Source organism: Mugil cephalus, chromosome 6 (assembly GCF_022458985.1).
Source record: "Mugil cephalus isolate CIBA_MC_2020 chromosome 6, CIBA_Mcephalus_1.1, whole genome shotgun sequence".
Lineage (NCBI taxonomy): Eukaryota > Metazoa > Chordata > Actinopteri > Mugiliformes > Mugilidae > Mugil > Mugil cephalus.
The window spans coordinates 27996891-28015415 of record NC_061775.1 but is presented as its reverse complement, the minus strand read 5'-3'; the positions used below and the strand labels follow the sequence as shown (position 1 = coordinate 28015415).

At 43.9% G+C, this 18525-nt stretch overlaps 1 protein-coding gene across 3 annotated transcripts; it reads left to right on the top strand.

Moving 5' to 3' along the window:
* The first annotated feature begins 341 nt into the window (after positions 1-341).
* On the top strand, positions 342-12282 carry prrx1b (paired related homeobox 1b). Of its 3 annotated transcripts, none has more exons than XM_047588354.1 (5): positions 342-1213; positions 7265-7440; positions 9464-9645; positions 10727-10792; positions 11559-12282. In XM_047588354.1, exons 1-5 carry the CDS (start codon positions 967-969, stop codon positions 11689-11691), a joined length of 804 nt encoding a protein of 267 aa, XP_047444310.1. In that variant the 5' UTR covers positions 342-966; the 3' UTR covers positions 11692-12282. The 3 variants fall into 3 exon arrangements, with proteins under 3 accessions (XP_047444310.1, XP_047444312.1, XP_047444311.1); XM_047588356.1 differs by having other exon boundaries at positions 11499-11609; XM_047588355.1 differs by lacking the exon at positions 10727-10792 and having other exon boundaries at positions 343-1213.
* Positions 12283-18525: the final 6243 nt, after the last annotated feature.

Sequence of the window (18525 nt, the reverse complement as noted above, 5' to 3'; positions counted from 1 at the left end):
CAAAAGCTACTTCCTACTTCCAAAGACGATGCTTCATTTTCACAGTTGTTGGGGCCTAAATAAAGAGAAATGTAGAAATTAAAAACGCAAAGCAAAACTAAAGCTCAGGTTAAAGTGACTGACAGGTCAGAGATAAGAGCAGCTCCGCGTCTCTGCTGCTCCCTCACACCAAGACTTCAACAAAACAAAAAGGAAAAGAAAAAGAACCGGGCTGATGGTGCTGAGAGGAGGAGGGGGTGAGGAAGGGGGGGGGGGGAGGCCGCTCTGGTGGGGGCCTGTGAAACGTCAGACACAGCATAAAGGCTTTGCCACGTAATTACGGGCTCCTATTAAGAGAGTGTTGGAGAGAGAGAGGGAGAGAGGGAGAGAGAGACTACGGGCTCCGGATCCTGGAGGCGCGGCTTCTTTGCGCCAAGCTGCCGCTGAGCGAGCTTTGCGCACACACGGAGGTTTGCGCATCTGGTCGTCATCATCATCATCATCATCAGCTCAGCAGCAGCAGCTCTTCCTGCTCAGATGTGACTCAGTCAGAGTGGGAAGAGAACCACTTCTTCTCCTCCTTCTTCTTCTCCTCCTTCTCCTTCTTCCTCCTCCAGGACGCGTTAGAACGCGGCGCCTCTTGCAGCAGGAACACGGAGCCGCCGCCGCCGCGTCTCTTTCTCCCGTGGATGGATTGTCCGGATCGACTTTGATCGACTTTGATCGGCTTTGATCGGGGGGAGACTCGGGCGAGGAGAGAGAATCTGAAGTTTGTGTGAGCCCCGCGCGGCTGGTGTGGATGTGACCAGAGCCGCCTCCTGCTCCGCTCGGACCTCAGCCCCGACCCGAGCTTCCATCCTCCGCCTGTTTCCTGGAGACGCGGCTGCTCATGCACGGATCTACCTGTGGTTCTTCCCCTTAACGCTTTTCCTGTTTTTTTTCTTTTCTTTTCTTTTTTTTTCTTTTTTTAAATTCCGCTGTTGCGTCATGACTTCTAGCTATGCTCATGTAATGGACAGGCAAGCCACGATATCAAACCGCCTGGAGAGTCCGATCACGTCGAACCTGGACAACCTGCAAGCCAAGAAGAACTTCTCGGTCAGCCACCTGTTGGACCTGGAGGAGGCCGGGGAGATGGTCGGCACGCAGGCGGACGAGAGCGTCGGGGAGGCGGGGAGGAGTATGCTGGAGTCCCCGGGGCTGACCAGCGGGAGCGACACGACCCAGCAGGAGAGTAAGTGAAAAACCGATCGAGGGAGAGAAGCAGAACCAGAACCAGAAGCAGAACCAGAACCAGAGGAGATCAGAACGAGCCTTTAAACCGCGTCTCTCCGTCGCGCTTTAGAGCCTCCGTGGACAAACCAGAGCTTCATTTCTGGGAACAGATGCGTTTGTAATAACGGCCTGAAAACTAAACTCATTTGTTTTCATTACTCGCCGGCGCGTGTCCGCGTGCAGAGCGCATGAATGGAGCGGCGCGCATGGAAGGAATCCTTTAGTGAGTGTTGGCAATGCATCATCCCTGACGGCCTCCCCCTCAAAACGGCCATTAATTTACCATTAACACTTTGATGTCGGTGAGGTATGGTGATGTTGGTGGACATGGTCAGTGGAGGAACCCTGCGAGTCCAAACTCCGGGCTCATAAATCTCTGTCTCGTGACTGTTGACCTAAATGAGGCCGCGGGGTTTGATCTTTTTATTTAAAAGAGAAAAAAACAGTCACATGGTCGCTGTGGTGGTTTATTTGTGGAATAGTTTAGGTGTGTAAGTGCAGAAATTTCTTTTTTTTTTTTTTTAAAGAAAAGACAAACAACTTTTCCAACCAACTCTCCGTGTTTGCGTAAAAACGAGGCCGCGTTTGGAGACTCGTGAGGCGGACTGCGCTCTGAGGCTGCGCCGCTGTTCATCCGACCTTAGTTCTAACCTTGAGTTGTGTGTTTGTTAAAATGCGTGGAAGTCAAATGTTACTCTGTTAAAATTTTTTGCGTAAAAAGCGTAAAATCCCGCCGCTCACCTCCTCTCCGGCGCACCGTGGAGAGAGTAAATAAACGCTCCCCACCTCCTCCTCCCTCCCTCCTCCTCCTCCTCCTCCTCTTCTGACCATTTGCAGAAGTTGACAGAAACGTTATAGGCTTTAATGAGTGTTATTGTTATTTTTATTTTTTGAGGCTAAAGAGCCGTGAGAGCAGCCGGGGGGGAAGTGTCCGGGTCACGTCGTTAATTCACGCTTATTTTCAGCCTGTCAAACACTTTCAGAACATCGGAGCCCAATCATTTGTCATAATTAGCGCGCGTGTCCTCGTTCCGACAATTAAGGAATCAAATAACAGATCCAGGAAAAAAAGAAAAGAAAAGAAAAGAAACGGGAATGATTCAATGGACACATCAGAAAATAAATCCTGTTTGTTCAGTTCGTCCAGGTTTTTCTGCGTTTTATTAGTTTTACGCAGAGAAATAACGGAGCAGCGCTTTATTTCATTTTATTCACTCACAGAAACATTTTAGATATTTTTGTTTTTTAAAAACAGAAAAATCAAATACATTTTTATTTTTATTCTTTACGTCATTTTACTTTCTCCTACGTATATTTTTATTATAGGGGAGAAATAACCGGAGCCTCCTGCTCGTGGATCCGTTTTGGCTCCAGAACTAATTGACTTTCACTGAGAGCCGCTAATGACATCAGTCTAATCACACGTGTTGACCACACAGAGCAGCAGGATGAGGAGGATGAGGAGGATGAGGAGGGTGATGGCTGTGATTTGCTGCTTCAAACATCACCCTGCAGATTTAATGACAGACTCCAAACCAGCGCTTCTATTTAAAGCGGAACCAGCCGGAGCTTTTAGCTTCTCCGCTTCTTTTTTTAAATTCACTCTTTTTTTTTGAGGAAAAAAATGGATTTTATTTAGAAAATTATTCTCAATTAAAGTAAGTATATTTCAAACGGAAAACCAGAAAACTTAAATCTTAAAAATAATTTTAAATTTGGATTTTTAAAAATACATTGGCGCATTTTTAAAAAAATATTTTTAGTTGAACTAAAATAGTTTTAAATTCGCCCCATTTAATATTTTCTTTAACAGTTTTTAAATTTTAGAGTCAATGTCTGACAGTGACACTCAACTAAACAGATTTAAAATAATTATATTTAATTTGTTTCCGTGTCCAAACAGAGGCCTCCTCCTCCTCCTCCTCCTCCTCCTCTTCTCCTCCTCCTCCTCCTCCTCCTCCTCCTCCTCTTCTCCTCCTCCTCCTCCTCCTCTTTAATGAAGTTCGAACCTGAAGCTCCGTTTTTTTTTCTTTTTTTTGCGCGGTCTCTGTTTTTTTAGCCATGCGCCTTCACGGCCACATTTTAACTGCTCTTCAGTCTGTTTTCTCTTCTTCACCAAACTGAAGCTGATTTATAACGAACCCAGAGTCAAAGTGAAACGAGATGAGAAGCAGAGGAAGTAAATAAGGACTCGGCTGGTTTAAAGTACCACATATTTATGGATTTTATTTTCATCCAAATCTACAAAAGTATTTTATTCACATGAGATCATAAGAAACTTGGATTAGAAAGAAACACAACGGCACAAAGCTCCTAATTTAAACTTAAGTTTAAAGTCCACAACCTTAAACAACTGAAGAATAATAAAAAAAAAACATATATGAATTAAAATGAAAAGTAAAAACAGAAAAAGTTAAACGTTGTTTTTACCCGTGAGATGTAAAGACTAAAGTGGATGATCTGTGTCCTGCTCTCATGGAGGCAGCGCTTTGCTTTAATGAAAGGTCAGAGGTCAAACAGATTGAGAAGCAGGAAACTCGTCAATAATTTAATGATCTGAGTGAAATATTAGATCCAGTGACCAGAGGAATAAACATTTTAAATGCAGTCAGTTTATTTCTCTCACAAGCTTCAAAATATAAAATCAATTATTTTCACATTTAAAGCGTCAGGATCCAGATTTAAACCAGATGATGATTTAAATGTTTTAAACTGGAGGCAAATTCACATTAAAACCTTTTTCTTTCTTTCAAATCTGAAGGTGAAGCCTTCAAATAAAAACACAGGAGAAATGAAACTGAAATAAACTGAAAAAATATGCATATATATAAATATGTGAATATCGAGATTTACTAATACATTTAAATTTATATGAATAAGTATTTACTCGGTTCCTCTCACCTGGATGAGGAGTAAATTTAATACACATCATATAATAATATATCTGTGGTTTGGCCTAAAATCTGAATCCAATTTCTACTTTTAATAAAATCTTCAACAATTAATTTGCAGAATAAGAATAAATTCAAATGATCTCACTTTTTTACAAAAGATGTGATATTTAACACATGAGGCTAAATATGTCGTAATCTTCAGTCTCATTAGAAAATAAACTTTACCTGCAGCAAAGAATTTCAGACGCATCACATTTAAAATAGAAAGAATATTTAACATATTAGAAGTTATGATATTTAAAGTTTCGACGTATTTAAAAAAACTAATGATTTAAATGAGAGTTTCTAATATTCTTCACTGCACAGAAAAATCATTTTCCTGCACATGAAGCTGCAGAATTAAAGAAATGTGATTCAGGTTCCTGCTTCTAGTAAAAACTTATTAATATAACGTATATGACAAGTAAAAGTTAAAATAGTTTGCGGTCGAAAGCTCTGCAGTAATTTAAGTTTTATTTAAGAGGGAAATTTTTACCGTAAAGAATTTGAGAAAAAATTACAGAAAAAGAAAGAATATTTAACGTTAAAGCTTTTAAAGTTTCTCACATATTCTTCAGTGCAAATAATTTAACATAGAATATATCTGAGGTTTGGTTTATTTCTAGTAAAATCTATTAAAAAAATAAATGACTTACAGAAAAAGTATTAGAAGTTATTGGAAAATTAAATAAAAAAGAAAAGGAAGCAGTTTTATGTAATTATTTACCTCCTTTCTCTTAATGTGGCCGAGTCTCAAACATCTCCAGGAAAAATTACAATTAAATATAGAATCTCATTTAAAAATGTTCTTCTCTGCAGAAATAAATCACAGTTCATCAGGACTGATTCTAATAAAAACTAAAAAATGAGCTGCAGAAAAAAATATTAGAAAAGTTCTAATACACGCATGAAATTATTTTTATTTTAAAGTTTTCACCTCAAATTTCTCTTCGACAGAAAGTTATGCAACTTGTCTTGAATTTAATTTTATGTTTCATTTTTACGTTTAAATTTTACGTTTAAATTTTACGTTTAAATCCGTCTCTACCTGCTGCAGAGACGTTCAGGTGCATCACATATTTTTAACTAAAGACATTTATTCTCTGCAGAAATAAATCAGGCTTCATGTGTAAAAACCATCGAGCTGCGTCGTAGAGTTCGTCTCTGCTTCATCAAAGCTCAGATTCTAGTACAAACAAAAAAAAATCACAAAAAACACGACAACGTGAAGGAAGTTAAAAGAAATCACACAACGCGCACAAAAAAGAGGCTTTTCTGAGAAGTTAAAGAGATTTTTTAAAAAATTTTTTTACTTCCTGCTGGACATTAAATTCCTCCTAACGTCCAGCTCCAAGGTCTCTGTCTGTCTCCTTCTGTCTCTGTGTCTCTGTGTGTGTCTCTGTTTCTCTGTGTCTCTGTCTGTTTCTATGTGTCTCTGTCTGTCCCTGTGTGTCCCTGTGTGTCTCTATGTGTCTCTTTTTCTCTGTGTGTCTCTGTGTGCGTCTCTATGTCTCTCTGTGTGTGTCTCTGTCTCTGTGTGTGTCCCTGCGTGTCTCTGTGTGTGTCTCTGTGTGTGTCTCCGTGTGCGTCTCTATGTCTTTCTGTCTCTGTCTCTGTGTGTCTCTGTGTGTGTCTCTATGTGTGTGTATGTCTGTCTCTCTCTGTCTCTATGTGTCTCTATGTGTCTCTGTGTGTGTCTCTATGTCTCTATGTGTCTCTATGTGTCTCTGTGTGTGTCTCTGTCTCTGTGTGTCTCTGTGTGTGTCTCTGTGTGCGTCTCTGTGTGTGGAGGTAATTAGACGGCGACATGGACGAGCCCCGCCCTCTCTTCTCTGTGTGAAAGTGTAATTTTGAGAAAGTGTAATTTTGTGGTCTTGTTGTGCAGCCACAAGGCCTCGACTCTGACTCTGCCTCCAGGAACACATGCTCCGTCACAGGGAGGTGCAGCGTGTTAGAGGAGCTCTGTTTGTTTGGATGTTTGTGAGGGGAATCAGTGGGGGGGTGAGGGGGGTGAGGGGGGTGAGGAGGGGTGAGGGGGGGTCGTCTGATTAGTCTCTGGTTGTTTTTAGCTCCAGAGGACGAGGTGCATCTTTAAAATCTCTGTTCTAAACGTTTTCTGGAGTGATTCACGTTATTTTAATAATCTGTCTCCACCTGGACCGACTCTAGTTTCAGTCTCTAGTTTCAGTCTCTAGTTTCAGTCTCTAGTTTTAGTTCCTTAGAAGCTTTGACGCAGAATGAATCTAGATTTCACTGCTCGTCTCGTCCTTTTTCTTTCTTGGTCTCGATTTTAACATCTTTTCTCAGCGGCTCAGTTTGAGAACGTTTGTGCTCATGTAGCTTAGAACCACAGCGTGGAACAGCTCTAATAACAGAAGCTCTGGTGTTAAGTTCTGACTGAAGCTCCGTCACCTCCATCACCTCCATCACCTCCATCACCTCCGCTGCTTTTTGAATTTTTATTAAATCCACCGTGATCTCACAGAGAATTTTAGCTCCTCACGTCCTTCGCTCATCGTCTTTAGTGTCTGAGAACTCGAAGAAGAACACGAGTCGTTCTGCTGAAGCTCTGGAAAACTTCAATAACTTTAACTCTGTGTTTTTACTTAAATAAAAAAAAAGTATCTTCTGCACAGAAGCTCAGATCATCCAGCGACGCTAAGGATCATTTTACCGTGACTCTTAACTGCATCGATAAAATCACTGTGTGTGAATAAAAGTTGTATTTTATTTGTACAACAACCAAAAGGTTCCAACATGTTTTACATTAAAGTCATTAAACAACACACAGAATCATAAAAACATAAAAACACGGTTAGAAAGTGCTGCGGGGAATTAAAAGTCTGAAAGATAATATAATAATAATAATAAAATACTAAAGACTAAAGACTAAAGACCTGGTCAAAATTAAACGCCGTCTAAAAATATAAGTGTTCAGCTTTGATTTAAGGATAATTATGAGCAGTTTCTGCAAAACCTTTAAAAACGAGCGAAGAGCTGCAGGATGATATGAGACATGAAAACTTTAGCGTCTGAAACGTTCATCTTTGCTTCTTCGTCTTCTTGTGGTTCTGCAGATGAACAGATGAACACGGAGGAGAAGAAGAAGAGGAAGCAGCGCAGGAACAGGACCACGTTCAACAGCAGCCAGCTGCAGGCTCTGGAGCGGGTGTTCGAGAGGACGCACTATCCGGACGCCTTCGTCCGAGAGGACCTGGCCCGCAGGGTCAACCTCACCGAGGCCAGAGTCCAGGTACGGGACGACCACACGCTGCCTCTTCTTCTTCTTCTTCTGCTTCTTCTTCTTCTTCTTCTCTCTGCAGCAGAGTTCATCAGTCACCAGCCTGGTCTGACTGAAACACACAGGAACTAAACACGGACAGAGAGAAGCAGGAGACGAACTCACCTGCAGCTTCTCTGATAGATTCAGGTTGATGAGTAGATGGATTCAGTTTGAAGTCACTGAGCCTTTTTCCCAGCGTCTCTCTGCCTCTTATCAAATCTCCACCATCTCTGAAAGAAGCCCAGATACCTCAGAGCCTGTGAACAGTTTGCAGAAACTCCCCGGAGGACTGGACGTGATCAGAAAAGTGGATGTAATGACGTCTAATTTCCTCAGAGATCAGTGATAAACGGCGAGCGTGCGCCCTGCGACGCTCTGGGACAGAGGCTGCACACGTCCAGGAGACGTTCACGGGTCTGAAACCAGGAATATTAGTCGAGCTCTAGATGCAGCTGCAGGTGAAGAATTATCAGGATTATTGCACCTGAAACTGACCTTTGACCTTTGAAGACATGTATTTCTATCTTTTAACGTAAAATAAACAGAATAAAAAGCAGTGAACGCGTTGTGTAGAGACTAAAACAGAACCTGCTTTGATTTTCATTTAGTTTTCAGTAGTTTCAGTCTTTATCCGTCTCCTAGAAAGAGACGCTTTGCTTCCTGTCGACCAGGAGAGAAGATTAAACGTAGGAGATATTATATGGAAACATTTAAACTCCTCGGAGCTGATGTTTAAAGAGAATAAATCAATCAGATCATTAATCCTGTAACCAGAGACGCCTGAGAGGCAAAACCGAGGGCGAAGAAGACGATCAGCGTCTCTTCATCTTCTTCTGGCTGAAGAGCGAAGATGAATGAACCCGGTTCATCAGAGGATAAACTCTGCTTCTAATGACGCCGGGAGAACCTGAGCCAAGCGTTTCCTGCAGGTAGAAGAGGAACAAACAGAATCAGAGAAAGAGAAAGAGAAAGAGAAAGAGAAAGAGAGAGGGAGAGGAAACGGTGGAGCTGCAGCACATCTGTGATTAATGCTTCACAGAGAGGAATCCTCCTTTGATAGAAGAGACTCTGGCCTCATTCCTGAGTCTCTGCGTCAGGCCTCTAATAATGGATTTGATTTCTCAGCGAGGAACAACATTAGCGCCCCCCCCCCCCCCCCCCCCCCACACCCCCACACACACCCCACACACACCCCACACACACCCCACACACACCCCGTCACCCCCCCACGGGTCGGCCGTGGCTGTTTAAGACGCCGGAGGAGGACGATAAAAGTAAAGTTCTCTGCATGAAAGATTCAACCCGACGGACGGACGTCGACAACAAACTACCTCAGCTTCACCTTCATTTACCTTTACCTTACCTTTACCTTTTTACATTTACATTTCTGTTCAGTTTGTCCAGACAAGTGTCAAAATGTGTTGCAAGATATTTCTATGTGTTTAGAATTGAACAGAATAGAATAGAATAGAATAGAATAGAATAGAATAGAATGGCTTTACTGCTGTTACACAGTGAACAATGAGAGGGAGCTTCTCCCCAAAATGTGTAGAAAATAGTGCAAAGAAGGTTTTATTTACAAGTTAAAGTTAAGTTAAAGCTAAAGTTAAGTTTAACTCAGCTGGAGTCGGGTCATTGATCAGGAAGTAAAACGTGTGTCTTTTAAATTTCTCCTCTTCAGCCACATTCGACATGTGTGTTTCGTCCTCGTAGTCGGACGTTTCTCCTCGTCTGTGATCCGGGTTCATTTATTAGACGGAGCGAATGTTTCCACGGAGAATTAAATAAACAGTTTGTGTAAATGTAGTGAAACTGGTTCAGAGCGTTTACACTGAGAGAAACAATCAAATCATTGTTGTGTCGTTTCATTTATCCTGCGCGTTCATCTTTGTGCTCGGGGACGTTTTGAACGGTTTAAACTTTGAGTTTTAACGTCGCCTCTTCTCTGTGCCCCCCCCCCCATCCTCCCCCATCCCTCCCCCTCCGGTTCCAGGTCTGGTTCCAGAACCGAAGAGCCAAGTTCCGCCGGAACGAGCGAGCCATGCTGGCCAGCAAGAACGCCTCCCTCCTCAAGTCCTACTCCGGAGACGTGACGGCGGTGGAGCAGCCCATCGTGCCCCGGCCCGCGCCCCGCCCCAACGACTACCTGTCCTGGGGCAGCGCCGCCCCCTACAGGTAGAGACCCTCCTCCTCCTCCTCCTCCTCCTCCTCCTCCTTCACTTCACTCCCACGACGTCCAAACATGAGTTCTCTGCTCGGGGCCGGAGGGAGTTTATATAAACTGATCTAAACTCAGGAGCCTCGGTCGCACGCTAACGCCACCGTGACATCGCACACACATGCTCCCACGCCGACTCCCTGTTATTCTTTCATTTCCTCCTCCACCCTCTACCTGCACATTCTCCTCATTCCTCCTCCCAAAACCCTTCATCTCCCCTGATCCACCTGGACTCTAACGGGGGACGTGGACGTGAGCTCACACTAACTGAGGAGCACAGCTCGGCCCAGATTCACCAGATGTGGATCCATCCGCTGCTGAAAATAGTCCCTGAAGAATGCGCGGCTTCCTCCGTCCGCTGCAGGAAATGACTCAAACATTTAGGTTCAGCTGAGAAAGAATGTGCTCAGGATCCAGGGTTAAAACGCAGAGACGCTCCGTTTAAAACCTCTGCATCCAGAGTTTTATCGAGTCTCTTCTGACAAACTCCTGAAGTAAAAGCCTCGTCCCGTCCCTCCCCCTCTCTGACTGAAACATATTCACATTAAGATTTCAGAGCTCCAATCACAGGCTGTTTTCCTTCTGTGGAGGCTGGAAATGACTGAAGATGTTTATGTGCTCAGGAAAAACCACAGTTTAAAAAAAAAAAAAAAGGTACAAGAAAAATCAGTTAAAATGAAAAAGTTAAAACGTCTGTTTAAAAGGAAACACACATGATTCAAAAAGCAGAATCATGAGAAGAGTTTTAACTTTAATCCGATCCGACCCCCCCGCCCCCCCGACGAGGTGATAATGCGAAAACAAAGCGTATTAAATCCAGCGTGACCCCGTGACCCCCCCAGAAACTCGGCTCTACTGGGCAACATTTTTTGTGACTCTGGTTTCATCGGTCGTGATTTACAGAAATCAGACCCTCTGAGAGCGTCGTCTGTTTTTGGGGGGTGGGTGTGTGTGTGTGTGTGTTTGTTTGGGGGGGGGGTCTGTTATGGATGCTAAATGCTATGTGGTGCTAACACTTGACTGTATATTATCCTAAAGCTGGTACCCGATGCCGGAGGGGGGGCCGGTGCGAGTGCCACAGAAAATGCTGCCCTCAGAGAACAAGTAGGCCCCCGCTTCACTTTCACCACACCACACTGTCCTTGTGTTGCTGTTGTTGTCTGTACTGGAGCATGACGCCGTTTCTGCACGTTTTACTTCAATCTGCTTGTAAAAAAAAATGAAAATAAAATAAATAAATCACGTGTGAGTTAAGATTTAACCCAGAAAACAACTCAAAATGATTTTAGATTTAATTTTCTTCAGGTACGAGACTCAATGATTAAGATCTTGAACGTTACCTGAAATTAAATTAAAACACACACAGAGGAGCAAAGGTTTTTCTGAAGGAGTAAAAGTAGAAAAGACACTTTTAGAAATAGAAAAAGAATATTTCCTGCAAGAAAAAGAGTAAAAAGATCTGAGCTCGGTGCTTTAAAGCAGCATGTGTCCACCTCCAAGTTTAGTAAAGATTTAACATTTATAAATTCAGATTCCCGGTCGTAGCTTCGTCACTCACCAAACTCCATTTAAAAAGTTTGACGTTTACATTTGAGTTGACAGAGTTAAACAGTTGATGGAGTTTTTTAGGAGAGTTTGCAGCATATTCTGAATTCTTTTTGCTTTCACCTGAGTTTGGCTCAAAAGAAACGAGTATTTTTGATTAAACTCTGATTTCATCCTCATACGTTTGAAGTGAACATGCATAAACTTGAACGGAGACGTGCAGAAACGTCAGCTTTGGCTTGAACTTCTCGATGTATTTCCACAGCTTCGGCTCATGAGTCAGGTGATGTAACCTTCCTCCACCCCCCCTCATCTCTCTCCCCAGCACCATGGCCACCTACCCGCCCACCTGCTCCAACACCAACACGTCCCAGGGCATGAACATGGCCAACAGCATCGCCAACCTGCGGCTCAAAGCCAAGGAGTACAGCTTGAACCAGGTGCCCACGGTCAACTGAGAGGAGGAGGAGGAGGAGGAGGGAGGATGCTCACCTGCTGGGATGAGCGTCGTCTCACGTCGTAACCCGCCCCCCCACCAAACACCACCACCACCACCACCTTTTGGATCTTTCCCCTCATGTACGTAGAGCGATGGACGCCGAGAGGCCGGCGGAGCATCACTGAACTCAAAGAGACGTCGGGACCAAACGTCTGTTTTCAGACAGAGAAATTTCACCGAGACTCATGAGTGGACTACACGGAAAACCTCTCTGTCCCTTTTTATTCCTGCGCTGTTGGAAAAAAAAACTGGGATCAGCTCCTTTTTCTTTTCTAACTCAACAACAAAGGACTTCCTCTGACATTTATCCATATTTTTTAATTTTTTAAATTTTTTTTTCACACATTTTCTATCCATGTTATACCACTGACAAGAAAACAGATTTTCCTGTAATAGTCCAGTATAAAGCAGAGGCTAATGTATTGCTAAATCCAAAACCAGTAGATAATAATTTTTTTTTTCTTATGATATCCTTTTATTTGTTTTATTTGTAACAGAATGATAATAATAAAAAAAAATGTATATTAATAAAAAATGCGTTTGAAGCAGAGCAGTGGAGCCGTGTGGTTGGAGGTTAGAATATAAACAGAGACGCTTCATTAGATCCGACTCAGGCCTCAGAAACTTTCAGAAATAAGGATGTTTGTAGCTGAGAGCATTTGGAGCCCGCGCACGCTCCATAAAAGAGAGATTTACAACCCGAGAACAGATTCTCCTTCAGAGAAAAACCTCAAGCTGTTCCTGCTTTGTGTGTTTTCTTTTTTTTTTTTTTTTTTGGTCCTGATTACCACAACCTGAAATTTCCACCTTTTAAAAAAGTGGATATTTATGAGCCGGGGGAAATCCTCTCCTTAATATGGAGGGGCCCCGGGGCCTCGTTCGGCTCGGCGGCGGCTGTCATTCGCCGCGTTTCTTCTTCTTCTTCTCCTGCGCGGCCTCTCGTAACCTTCACCGTCAACAAACACATGTCGACTCTCGTCCTCGGTCAGAGCAAAAAAAAAAAAAAAAAGAGATGAAATTAAAACCAACGAAAGAAAAGAAAAGTTTCACATGATCACATGTTCAGAGGTTTAACTGTTTACAAGTCGCAACTACTAAAAACCCCCGGCCGTAGCTTCGTCACTCACCAAACTCCATTTAAAAAGTTTGACGTTTACATTTGAGCTGACAGGAGTAAACAGTTGATGGAGTTTTTAGGAGAGTTTGCAGCATATTCTGAATTCTTTTGGCTTTCTCCTGAGTTCGGCTCAAAAGAAACGCGCATTTTTGATTAAACTTCCTCCGATTTCATTTGTTATTTTTCTGGTGGGATGTTTTTTGGAGGCTGCTCTGCGCTGACAGGCCGAGGCTTTACTGTGACTTCAGAAACATTTTTCTGCAGAAAAGACTGAAAGCAGGAGATTTACGTCGACTCTCTGTGTGTGTGTTTTTTTTTCTTTCGCTCCCAGGTTCAGATGCAGCGTTTGAGTCTGAAGGATTTTAGGATAAAATGCTTCTTCTTCTTCTTCTTCGTGGGTTTTTTTTTTGTTGTGACTCACGTTATTTTTTGTTTTCTGTGCCACGTTTAGAAGGAAAAAAAGCAAAGCGTATCTTTGTGTTTTCTCTTTTCATTTTGTGCTGTTGCTTGTTTTCCTGCTCTCTGATCCTTGGCTGTGGTATGTCCAGTGTCAGACCCCCCCCCCGCCCTCCCCGCCCCCCCCCCCCCCCCCCCCCCAGACCCTCTCCCCTGCCAGGCGCCCGGTCTCACCTTTCACGGCCAGGCCCTCGGCTGACCTGAAGTGATTCCAGATGTGGAGATCTTTTTGACCCCCTCCCACCTCCACCCTTCATCCTACCCCCCCCCCCCCTCCCCTACCCCCTCCCTCCCCCTCCTCCTATTTGGCCCCCAGGGCCCAGGCAGCCACTCCATCAGGGCTGACAGCGTCCCCTCGGACAGCGTCTCTCCTCGCCTGAGCACATGACATGTAAGGCAGCTCTACCACCTCCTCCTCCTCCTCCTCCCCCTCCTCCCCTCCTCCTCCTCCTCCTCCCCCCTCACCCTCACCCACCCACCCCTGTCCTCAGCAGCACATCTGGAGCTCATTACAGAGGAGACAGTGAGAGCGAGGGAGGGGTGAGGAGTCTGTGTGCAAGTGAGCGGGAAAGAGATCGTTTCTTAACCCTTCTCCTCTAAAACATCCTCCTCTTCTCCTTCTGTTCTTTTTTACCTGCCTCCCCCACACTCCACCTCCTCCACCTCCTCCTCCTCCTCCTCCTCCACCTCCTCTTCCTTTGTCCCGCTGTCGGTGCCACATGATCACAAATACTTTATAAATGAGCGCCGCTGGATCGTGAGTCGCTGCACAGCTGTGAGCAGTGTGCGCTTTTTGGGTGAACGACCAGAAGAATGTCCCGAGATGTGGAGTTTCCACGCAAAGTCGAGTTGACTGAGAGGTTGCACTGTTTGTGTGATTAAGTCACTATTATTGCACACTCTCTCCCCTCCCTCACCCTCCACCTCACCCCCCCAAACACAGATGCAGGCTGGAATACACCCCTCCGCTGGACTGGAAAGGAAACATAATTAAGTCGAAGCTGCCATCTCAAGGTTAACGCTGATGACCATATGTACGGTTCAAGCATCGCCAGCTTGTTTTTCTTTTTCTGCAGGAACTCAGTGAATCTGGCTCAAACCCTTTTTCTTTTTCCCCCTTAAAAAGAAGAAGAAGAAGAAGGAGGGGAAAAAAAGAAACGACGCTTGCTTTTCCTCATTAACCTGGACTATTTTTGAATCCGGTTCTGCAGCCGGAGAAGTTTTAAGATTCTCCATTAATCCGGTGCCGACTCTGGTTCATTAGATTTGATTTTATTTCTAAATGAAGATCGTCTACCGTCACTTTTGCATGTGAACTTTTAGCAACGACTGCGCGATTCAAGACTCTCAGAACATCTGCAGCCGCGTGGAGACTATTTTATCTCCAACGTCTTCCAGCCTTAACTTTCAGACTCTGGTTGCTCTGCAAAAACAGCAGCACCAGAACGAAGCAAAATGTTCTTATATTCAATCAAATCATGTTGTATTAAGAAAAAAAAAACGAGTTCAGCTTCTTGTGCTTGACAAAAATACTTAAAAAAAGCACAAAGTTCTTGTCTGAGCAAAATATAACATGTATTTCTTTGATGCAAGGATTTTTTTTTGCAGTGTGGACGATACTGGTTTGTTTTAAACGTTTCTTTAGACGTCAGATCTCGCCGGGAGTTGTCCCACATGCAGGAAATGAACGGTACCAGCTCTACAGCGATGTAATGCAACCCTGCAGGAAAACCATGTCAGGAGGTTTATGTTGGAGGATTTTATTTGTTCTGTGCCAGTTCAAGAGTCGCTGTTTGCTCCATAAGCTGAAAGTCTGGGTGTAGATGGGTGGAGATGTTGGGCGTCTAGCTTCAGATATTTCTCCTTGTCTTTGTAACTGTAATCTTGATCTTTAACAAACTTTTTGCTCCGTCAGTTGGTTGGAGTTTAACCAAATGTTTTAGTTGCTTGTTGATCTTTCCAGGTCAGAAATGTAATTTTGTCGTTTTTTCGTTCCCTCTGATTGGACGATACTTTGCTCCTGAAGCTTCGGTGCTTGGTTCTTTTGACACTGCATCACATCAGACATCAGATCCTGTGTTACTTGATGTCCAGTGTGTTAAATAAATTGGTCCTCAACCAATCACAGCTTGACATCTTTCAGCATCTCCACCAGGGATGAGGTGCAAACAGCCTGAATGTCTTGTGTTTGGAAGTAACGTCCGTGGATGAGTGTGTGGGTCCTTTGTTTCGTGCAGCCTGCTGGGACTCAGAGGCCAGTCAGTAAAACGCTGTGTTGTGCAAGATGCAGCTTTGGTTGTTGTTACATCTGATGCAGCACATGAGTGATTCAATGACCGTCTGTAATCTTAAAACATTCTGGAGTTGTGATCTAATTGTCTGCTAAGATATTTAGCTAACGTTTAGCCAAGAGAAACTGTTTATTAAAAGGATGGATGTTGACCAAAAAAAAACCTGATGATCCAAACACACCATGAGGAGGTGAAGCCGAGAGAGAGAAACCTGCAGAAACCTGAAGCAGGACGTGTTGGTTGGTTTCTGACCTGTCTGCTGATCATGTGGTGAGAAAAGCTCATAAAGGGTCTTTAAAGGGACGTCCTGCAGATGCCTAAAAAAGAAGAAGAAGAAGAGTCACTGATGAGAATGATTCAAATGTTCGGCTTCAAAGCCTGGTGAAAGTTTGGGTTTAAATTGGAAGAGAAACTCACATGACTTTTATAGGAAAGAAAAGGAAAACAGACGAGTATCTGGTTGTAAACATGAAGGAGGGTTCAGATGTTCCTATTAAAACGTATCCTCCCACGAGTCCTTTAGAGAAGACTTGAAGAAACGTCTTAAAGGAACTCACCTTGTTCCAGCTTGTTGTTTTGGACCGACCCAGACCTGGTTCCCTGAGAACCTGAGAACTGTCTTATGGCCACGTTCTTTAGGACCTCACATCAACATCTGTTAGAGTCCAGGTGTGAACGCTGATCTGGTGTCAGTCCACATGTGGAGGTGGTCTAGGACCCAAGTGACCTCCTTCCTTTGGTTAGTGTGAACCCACAATCAGCGCGTTTACATGCACGTGAAAAAATAATTATTGCCTTAATTGGACTCTAGCTGGAGAACACAAGTGTAAATTGTAGTTCTCTTTATCCGATTAAGACGCCCAGATAATGTGACTGAAATTCGGTTTTCTCCACCATGTATACGTGTAATCGGATTACAATCGGATAACGTGTGTGTTCATGCTCCACAACCGCTGCGTTGAACTATGACCCCGGAACAAAAACAGAAAGTCGGTCACAAAACTATTCTCCGTCTGGTTGTTTAAATGTCGGTCTGCCACATGAACGACTCTTGTTTATTATATCACGTAATAGGTCAGCCGAAAATGGACTGTATTAACGTGGTATTATCCCGCTGAAAAGACACGTATCGCCCCCTAGTGTGGAGGAGGAGGAGAACATGTTCCCGTCAGTTATTCAGTTTTCCCTACTGCATGTAAACTGGGACAAGGACTCATTCAGAAAGTAGAATTATGAGCATAGCTCCGTCAAACTGTGCATGTAAACGCACTAAACGAGTCCTGGTCTCATTAGAGACCACTTTACTACCTTCCTTCCTTCCTTGAGTCCTTCCTTGAGTCCTTCCTTGAGTCCTTTAGAAGTAATAACTTGGAAAGAATCTCTTCTAGAGTCGTTATTATTATTTTTGTGATATACGGGGCTGGATGACCAAGGACCTTCACAGATGTTTTCTGCCCAGATGTTTGAGAGGAGATGGAGACATGAACTTAATCAGGGAGCGATAGAAGCTTCTGTCTCGTCCACGTGACTGTTTCTGGATGAACCAGCGTTTTAATTCCGTCTCTTCCCAAAACAACAATTATGGTGAATGACGTGACGTGAGCTGGGAGACGGCGTCACCGTGTAATCATCATGTTCCCTCACGGCACACGATCTATTTTAAAGCTCCGTCCGTCTCTTCCAGGACGTTTGGCCTCTGGCTCTGAACACGTGTACGACCTGGGAAAAAAGTAGGAAGCAAGAGAGCTCTGACATTTACTGACCACAGGGAACATCACACCAGTCAGTCATGGCTCAGACGAAGCAGTAAAACCTTCTAAAGGTCTCTTATCAGAGCCCGTGAGTGAACCTCCCTCTGACCAGGATCAGGGTCAGAATCAGGATCAGGATCAGGACCAGGATCGGGACCAGCATCAGGATCAGGATCAGGACCAGGTTCAGGTTTAGGTTTGTTTCTGTGGCTTTAACTCGGCCACACTGAGACGCTGCTGCAGGATTATCAGAGGTCTCACTCCCTCTGCTGGACACAGAGCTCAGAGGACAGGGAAGTGTGAAAAGTCCGATCAGATGTTCCACAAATCATCAGTGAGCTGCTGCGATGTTTAAAGCTGTTTCGCTTCTAAATCGTTTCAGGAGATTTTCCAAGGAACTAGTGTTTGCAGATCGGCCCAAGCAAATAAAAAAAAAAGAGAGGAGCAGTGGAATCTAAGACCAGATCACAGAGCTCCCTAATGGACTGTGATGGGTCGAAGTAAACTAGATTTCTATGTCTGCTCAGTGAGACTCAGCTGCACACGTTCACTAACAGGAAATATTGTTGTAAATTAATATCCAGAAAACGTCACCAAGCAGCTCCATTTGATTTGGGAAAACAATAAATGAGATTATCTTTGATTCAGGTAAGAAACCAGATTCCACAAAATTTGAACTGATTAACGATTAAATTAGTAAAATAATTAGAGAACAACACAAATGTTAGAACATCATTAACATCTGTTTCAGTCAGAGTGTACAGGTATGAACTGATCTGGTGTCAGACCACATCAGGTGGTCCAGGATTCCTTCCTTCCTTCCTTCCTTCCTTCCTTCCTTCCTTCCTTCCTTCCTTCCTTCCTTCCTTCCTTCCTTCCTTCCTTTCCATCTTGTTCCTAAATCTGGATCATGTCTCCAAGTCTCCAACCATGTGTTCCTGGTTCTGGTCCAGTGGTAGGTAGAGGTCCATCAGAGGCAGCAGCTGATACAATATTCTGCTGACCACATGGTGGCGCTGCTGCTCAGGTCAGAGGTGAGACCAGGTGTTGATGTGAGGTCTAATAAACCACCAGGTCAGAGGCTCCTCATCAGATGTTTTAACTCTGAGCTGTAGAGAAGCTGTGATGAGACCATGAGACCATGAGCTCCTTCATCTCTCAACCACAGCTCCGTCGTC